This window comes from Triplophysa rosa, linkage group LG14 (assembly GCF_024868665.1).
Source record: "Triplophysa rosa linkage group LG14, Trosa_1v2, whole genome shotgun sequence".
NCBI classification, from domain to species: Eukaryota; Metazoa; Chordata; class Actinopteri; order Cypriniformes; family Nemacheilidae; genus Triplophysa; species Triplophysa rosa.
Genome location: NC_079903.1, coordinates 9,050,510 through 9,058,276, shown reverse-complemented (window position 1 = coordinate 9,058,276; position 7,767 = coordinate 9,050,510). Strand labels below are relative to the sequence as shown.

Genomic DNA, 7,767 nt, shown 5'->3' with positions numbered 1-7,767 from the left:
GTATCAGATCGTCCCGAACTCCCTGATGAGGTCGTCAGGTCATCACGTGGTCATTTTATTTTAAATATATATTATTATTAATTAATTTTACTTATAGTTAGATTGGGAAGGCCTTCGTAAAAGGGCCTTTAATTACAAAAAAATGCCTCTAGTCTGCACGTGCCAGACCTGTTTGCAATTTGCTCTCACACGCAACACATTCAATGAACACTGCCATTGTTGCATTTTAGCATGAATTGTAGAATCACATAGATGAAAATGCCAGCTCATTTAAACTTATTTGTATTACATGTGTTCAGTGACAAATGATGAATCTGATGAAAAATTCAACCATTAAACACTTCGAGATTCAGATCGCTGACGAAGCACTATTTCAACTGGATAACAGCAAGTTCTAAAATATTATAATTGCACACAAGGGGGCGGTAGAGACCCGTATTTCAATAAAAAGCAAGCATGGTATTTTCTTTTCCAAGCTCAATTAAAACCAGACTTACTTAGACTTTTCAAATACCTCTTTATTACTGTCTGACATATTTCATTGTTTTAAACTATAAGGGACGAAATTCACAGGTCCTGTATAAAGGATAGTACATGCAAAAAAATGAAAATGCTGTCATCATTTACACACCCTCTTGTCATTTCAAACCTGTGTGACTTTCTTTCTTCTACTAAACACAAAAGACATTTTAAAGGAAGTTGGTAGCCGAACAGCACTGGCCCCCATTCACTTCTATGTGGACACAAAACCAATGCAAGTCAATGGGTGCCGGTTTACAACCTTTTCAACATATGTTCTTTTCTATTCTGTGTGAGAATGAAAGTCATACAGGTTTTAAATGGCAAGAGGGTGAGTAAATGATGATATCATTTTCATTTGTGGGATAGTGAACTCTCATTTTAAATGTATTATTTATAGTTTAGTTTAGTTCATTTTGTGTGGTTCTTTTAGATTCAGATCAGTTGAGTTTGTATGTTGTTTTATAGGAACCATTGAATCTAAAAGCACATTTTCTATTTGGGTATCATTCAAATTCTAAATAATTTTATAAATAAAGTTTGGGTGGACTTGACGTCTTTTGAGACTTCTAAAATGTTGTTATTCTTCAATGTCTAATGTAAAATGCATTTTTTTTATGTCCTTCTTCAGGAGTGTCATGCTTATTTTTCTCTATCTTCCTTAATTTTGTCAGTCTAACTAAAAAACAACTAAAATGAAAACAGACAGCTGCATTTACAGCACTGATAAACCTTTTATCTTTCAGCAGAATTTAGCTTGTGGTCATTTGTGTATAAGAATATGCATGAATGTAAAAACGCATTATGTGTTGGAGCGCATCACGTGTAGTATGTGAGGATGTGGTTGCAGTGTTTCAGATACAGATAACCAACCACTCAGAAGTGTGTCAGAAAGCACATCACAATGCTCATTAGACAATGGAGTAAATAATGTTTAAGTTATACTACCCTTTGTTCCTTATATGTCAAGTGATGTGGTACCTTTTCACAGCAATATTCATTTTCACAGGTAAGCCTACGCTGATTTTTATTTATTATTATTATTACGTGAGCAGGTATTATTTATTAGTTAGTTATTTCATTAAATGTCCACCCTTTCTGATGGACAGCGTATGAAACCCATGCTTGTGTGATGACAAGCCCAGACCAGAGGGTTGATGTTGGAACAGATGTCTGTTTGCTGTGTAATTTCACTCAATGTCCTGGACAACTGGACCCCAGCTCTCTTAATGTGGAATGGGAATTCAAGGTAGATATATTTTAGCACCATTTTCCTCAAACATTTGTCATAAATGCTAATATTGTTTTCTCATTTTATAAAAGCAGGGTATCTCATTTCAGCCTAAAATAATCCTCTACCAAATTGGGAATCGGACCGCATCAACTCCTGGTCACCATGTGCTGCTTCAGGGAAATGTGAAGCTGGGGAGTTTTGATATTGTTCTCCATTCAGTGACACATGAGAACAATGGAACTTACATGTGCAGACTGCGGCGTGATGGCATTTTCTACAAGAATAATACACAGCTTATTGTCCACTCAGGTAATAAAGTTTAGTTTGTGTTTACTTTTTTATTTGTTTGCTTGTTTACTTTTTGTAGTGATTGTAAGTTTATCTCAAATATTGAAAAAAGTTACTTTCATGTAATGGATAGGCTGCACTTTCTGTGTCATTCTGTGTACAACCAATGTAAAACAATTAAAATGCTATTTCATCAAATACCTTTTAATAGTAATTCAAAACTATATTTATGAACTTGGCAGCACAGGCAAACACTAATATAGGCATCCAAGTAGAAGCCTGTTCAATGTAAATTAGTTGCAAAAGTCAACATTTTTTGAATGGGGAAGTAAAAAAAAGAAAAAATGCATTCATATGCATTGAAATGTTTTTCAACAAACATAACTCGTCTAAACACATTCTTTCTAACTCGAAAATATTAATTACCTTTAAAGGATGTTTAAAAATACATATTTCTAAGCGTATTTTGTCTTTGAGCCACACAGTAAATTGTCCAGTAAAATGGATTATGTGAGGTGCATGAGATACAAATATTGTAAAACAATTGTATAGTAAGTACTAATATTAGATATCAATTCCTATATTTAACCACATTTAGCTGCCCAAGATCAGAGTAATGTCAAGTAATGCCCCTTTTCATGGTTTCAAGTCTGTTTTCATGCTACATGTTAAACTAGCCACACGATACACAATAATTGCTCTTTTAGTTTCACCAATTTTCTGTATGTCTCTTGGTGTCATACCCGTTTAAATAAATAATTCACTCAAAAATGAACATATTGTTTACTTAATCATTGTGCTATAGTTTACTAAAACTATTGTAAACATACTTTGTTTTATATAAGTAATCTGAAGAGTTCCAACCTTAGTTCCTCTCCTCTTCTGAATTCTTTAGCCCCACTGACCAGAAGAAACACTCCAGGTGTTGACAACGTGGAGACCCATCCTCCCTGGTGGGTGGCAGTGGTTTCGGTGGCTGGAATTGTGCTTCTCATTGGTACAGTATTTTTGGGGAGGAGAACTTGCAGGTCCCCCCACCAGAGAAAGGATATCTTAAGGTACCATGTCATTGTAAACACACACTTTGCAGATACAGTATAGCAGGGGGCAGTTTTATCTTATTTTTGATCTACACTTTTCATCTAGGCAAAATATAGCAGAGGTTGAAACCAGAGGTCAGACTGCTGACATCAGATACAAGGTAACATATCTGTGAAACTTTCACACATCTGCTCTCATTTCCGCTCTTAGTTTCTTGTCTGTATTTGGTTACATGCTCATTTAAATTTTATTAGCGGTGATGTTCAGTACTGACATGTTCACGTCTAGAAACCGTTATGTGGGCTTTAAGTATGACATGTAGTGCAGGTTGGTCACCCGTGACAAAGTTATGTATTTATTTTAGGGCTGTCAAAATTAACGCGTTAATAACAAACGCAAATTCCTTTTAACGGCACTCATTTTATTAACGTGCGATTAACGCAGCGCGCATTTTCTGTTTGAACCTTGGCCTTGCCCGTAGTTTGAGAAAGTAAACGATGCAGCAGCAAACAGAAATGGAGAAATAAATAGGTCTTCTGAACGTAAAATTCATATATAAAACGATGTCTGATGGTTCTGTCGACAAGACTAAAGTGATCTGCATTTATTGTCGATGTGAATTAAGCTATCACCGCAGCACGTCGAGTTTAAAAGATCACTTGAAGCGAAGCATACAACTGACGCAGAGAGCTCTCCTCCTCGCGGCAGACCACACTAGATTGTTTTCAGCAGAGACGGATGGACAACTCCACAAGCAACAGACTCACCACATCGATAGCTAAATGGGTGGCTACAGCATGTAGGCCAGTTAATGTAGTGGAGGACGAGGGTCTACTTGAAATTATTCGCATCGCATCTAACGATTACACATATGAACTACCTTCGAGAGCCACTGTTACAAGCAAGATTCACGACTCTTACGAAGAGGAGAAAGCGAAAGTCGAGGAGGCGATAAGACAGACAAACACGGTTGCGCTCACCAGAGATTACTGGACTTCCCTCAGTAACCATAGCTATGGGGGTCATGGCTCATTATTTTGACACACACTGGAAACTACAGTCGTACGCTTTGACCGTCATGAAGACAGACGAGAGGCACTATGCTGACGTTTGCGCTGAGCACTTTCTGCAGGTAGCCAGACAGTGGAATATTGAATTCAAAATTAGCCCACTGACCACCGATAGTGCACGCAACATGATTGCCGCGGCCAGGCAGCTTCCGTTCGAGCATATGCCTTGCATTGCACACAGCCTCCACCGAGCTATCACAGTTGCGAAAATGTAAACATGCTTGTGTAAGTAAATAGCTCAGTGCAGAGAAAGAAGTAATGGGAACCTGTGTTTTTCCAGTTTTTTTTCATGTGTTTAATAGACATGTACAAGTTCTTTGAAAAACATCTATGACCTTTGAAACATGTCTAGTCTCCATGCTCTATGTTGAGTATGGTTTCAATAATAATAAACAATATACATTTGCATAAAGCATCAATATTTGTCCATGCCCATGTTGATTAGAGTATTAAAAACTTGAAAAGTATTAATTTAAGGTACATTTATAATGGATAAAAATGTGCGATTAAGTTGCAATTAATCACGAGTTAACTCATTACAATCATGCGATTAATCGCGATTAAATATTTTAATCGATTGACAGCCCTAATTTATTTATAACTGTGAATTAAAAAAGTCCTTTTAGAGTTTCCAGTTTGGACTGTAGTTTTTAATAATAAAACACAATATTAAATCATTATTAAATGGCACTCTGACTTGATTCATTTAACACCAAGGTATGTTATTTAACGCCAAGGTATGTTCAAAACTAATAACAACAACAGGTGTATTCTTTGATAACTGGCTGTCTGTACATTATTTACATGTTACGTGCAAATATGTGCCCAGTTTGGTGAGTTTTTAATCATTTTAATACATGCCAGGCTTATTTTCCATTCTACTTTATATTAATATTTGGACAACAAAATCCCATGTTTCTAATTTGAAATATGACCAAAGTTTAATTTCATGATTGTTTTACATGTTTCATAATACAGGTCACAAACCATTCCATGCCTGTGGTTGACATGGGGACTCAACCCAGCACCCCAAATGCAGACAATGTTTACGCTATGGTATGTAAAACATTTGGTAATTTGTGAATACAAGACCCTACCAGTACAACTTATAATATTTATTTTGTATATATGAAAGAAGTAGTTAAGCCCAAAATAAGCCCCCATTGACTTTCCATAGTCATTTTTATTCCTATATGGAAAGTCAATGGGGGTTTATTTTAAAGTGAACTACTCCTTTAACTGTTTAATATCTACTGGTCACTTTTTAATCTGTTTAGGGCTTTCAAATTCATTTTATTACTTTATTGTAATATTTGCAGAACAGAACCCAAATATCCGTTTAGATTTTTTAAGGAAACAATACTATGTCTGTAGGCCAAACAATTTAGGAACTTCTACCAATTTAAGAGTTTCCTTTTTTCAGCCTCATGCTCATGACAGGGCTTAGTCATATTTGTTTTGTGCTTTACAATCCAGGTCACAAACAGTTATCTGCCTATTGTTGACATGGACAATCAGGCAAGCGCTCTAAATGCAGAAAACATCTATGTTACTATGGTATGTAAGATTTTCACAAGACAGACTGTAAATACATCATTAGCCATTCCATTTCCAGTATTTTACATATTTTCTTCTGCTGAGCACAGACAATATTCTCTAGAGAAATTTCCCCTCGCTCGCTGTAGGTCCATGCAATGCAGCGAAATGTGAATTTAATAAAATGGTCACACAGCCTTCATAAAAGTAATACATTTGACTCAATTAGATTAAAAAATATATTCTTTAAGTGAAACAACAGCTTTAAGACAACAATTAATATTTGACATTTCTGTAGTAAAATTGCATGCCCTCCAAATATAAGTGATCAGGATTTGGAGCTATTTCATTGTGAATTAGGTTTGTTCTTATAAAAGGGGTGCAGCTTAATCAAGTTTGTTTTGTGTTTTATTAGGTTACTAACAATTCTTTGCCTGTGGGAAAAATGGCCAGTAAATCCAGCACTCAAAATGCAGACAACATATATGTTACAATGGTATGTAAAACAGTAATGGTTCTCCTTTTATGGAAGGACTCACACATCAGTTCTTTTATAGTGACAAATAGCATCATTCACCCAAATTTTTTTACAGTAGTTCAAAATTCTGTCATCATTCACTCGCCCTTAAGTTGTTCCAAAACTGTATAACATTCTTTGTTTTGTTGAACACAGCAGAACAATAAATGAAGAATGTGGCAAACTAAACATTTCTGGGGCACCATTGACTACCAAAGTAGTCTTTTTTCTCTACTATTGAAGTCAATGGTGCCCCAAAACAGTTTGGATACAAACAATCTTCCAAATATCTTTCTTTTGTGTTCAGCAGAATGACGAAATTTCATTCTTGCTTATTCAAAGAAGATATTTTGAGATATTTAAAGTTCAGAAGAGAGTCAGATTTGGAATGACATGAGGATGAGTAAATGATTAAAAAGAGGCATTTTGGGGTGAATTATGATGTCCATGTGTCTAATACAAACCTCTATGCATATGCAAACTGGATTACGACCATTGAGTTGATGTTACATATCAAATAACAAAATATGTATGTGTTTGTGTGTACGGAACTAGCATGGTTCCCCATTCACAACAAATGCTGCCGGCAAGCCAAACCGGAACCGACGTCTTACCTCTGACTGGAAGCCTGATGACGAGGAACCTGTATCTGCCCATTGCCATCAATTTATATAGTATTGCTTAGTGTAAGACTAAATTACAGATGAGTCACACACAGAAACTTTTTTATGCATAGACAGTAAAAGCAAATTGCTCTTGTGAGATGTAGCAAAAGTATGCTAGCAACATTAGCACACATACTTAAGAATGACTTCAAGGCACTAGAAAAAATAGTCACAACTGCATTCAAAAAAAATCATAAAGAAAATAGAGGTAATTTATAAATTAGTCATATGTTACCCATATGTTGCTTATCACAGTGTATTGGCAGCCTCAGTTTTCTGGCATTCATAAAATAAACCACATAATGGATGGTATCCTTCTGCTGTATGGTTTTACCACACATTAAAACATGAATAATGCAAATCATTCATTTATTTTTGTAAGTACCGTTCTCTGCATCGTGATATCATTATTATTCAGCTGTCTTGGTGTCCTTTTTCATCATTTGTCAGATGTCAACAGTGGTCAGTGCTGTTTAGTTTTTGTGCATCTTTGGGCATCTTCAGCCACTCGACCTTACCTCTTTATCATCTCACCAGCATGAAATTGCTACTTGTTCCAACACGGTTTCTCTTTGTGAATAGGTTACCGAAGAAACCCAACTGCTGTCTTAGTTTTATTATGTGGGCGCTTGTATTTGCAGTAATGTAGCATTATTTTTTACAGGTTTACAATAAAACACCCACCACCACCTGTATCTTTTCCTTTAGCTCTGCTCTTTCCACTGCACTTTGATGTACACTGGAGAGAAGATGGGGAGAGGCTTCATCTGTTTTTGGTTTAGCTGCAACGGCCGCATGGAATTTTCTTTCCTCCTGAATGAAGAAGGAAATTCAGTTTAGATGCATGATGACGTTTACACCTGTAATGTGACACTTTAGGTGTTGATTTTTGAAAAG

At 35.9% G+C, this 7,767-nt stretch overlaps 1 protein-coding gene across 6 annotated transcripts; it reads left to right on the top strand.

Moving 5' to 3' along the window:
• The first annotated feature begins 648 nt into the window (after positions 1–648).
• Positions 649–7,711, top strand: LOC130564548 (uncharacterized). 6 transcript variants are annotated; one of them, XM_057350676.1, is made up of 10 exons: positions 688–850; positions 1,490–1,528; positions 1,629–1,768; positions 1,843–2,062; positions 2,937–3,099; positions 3,188–3,242; positions 5,131–5,208; positions 5,629–5,709; positions 6,104–6,184; positions 6,761–7,711. In XM_057350676.1, the coding sequence occupies exons 1-10, from the start codon at positions 736–738 to the stop codon at positions 6,878–6,880; spliced, it is 1,092 nt and encodes a 363-aa protein (XP_057206659.1). In that variant the 5' UTR covers positions 688–735; the 3' UTR covers positions 6,881–7,711. The 6 variants fall into 6 exon arrangements, with proteins under 6 accessions (XP_057206658.1, XP_057206661.1, XP_057206657.1 ...); XM_057350675.1 differs by having other exon boundaries at positions 649–850; positions 1,846–2,062; positions 6,104–6,878; XM_057350674.1 differs by having other exon boundaries at positions 687–850; positions 6,104–6,878.
• The last annotated feature ends 56 nt before the right edge of the window (positions 7,712–7,767 follow it).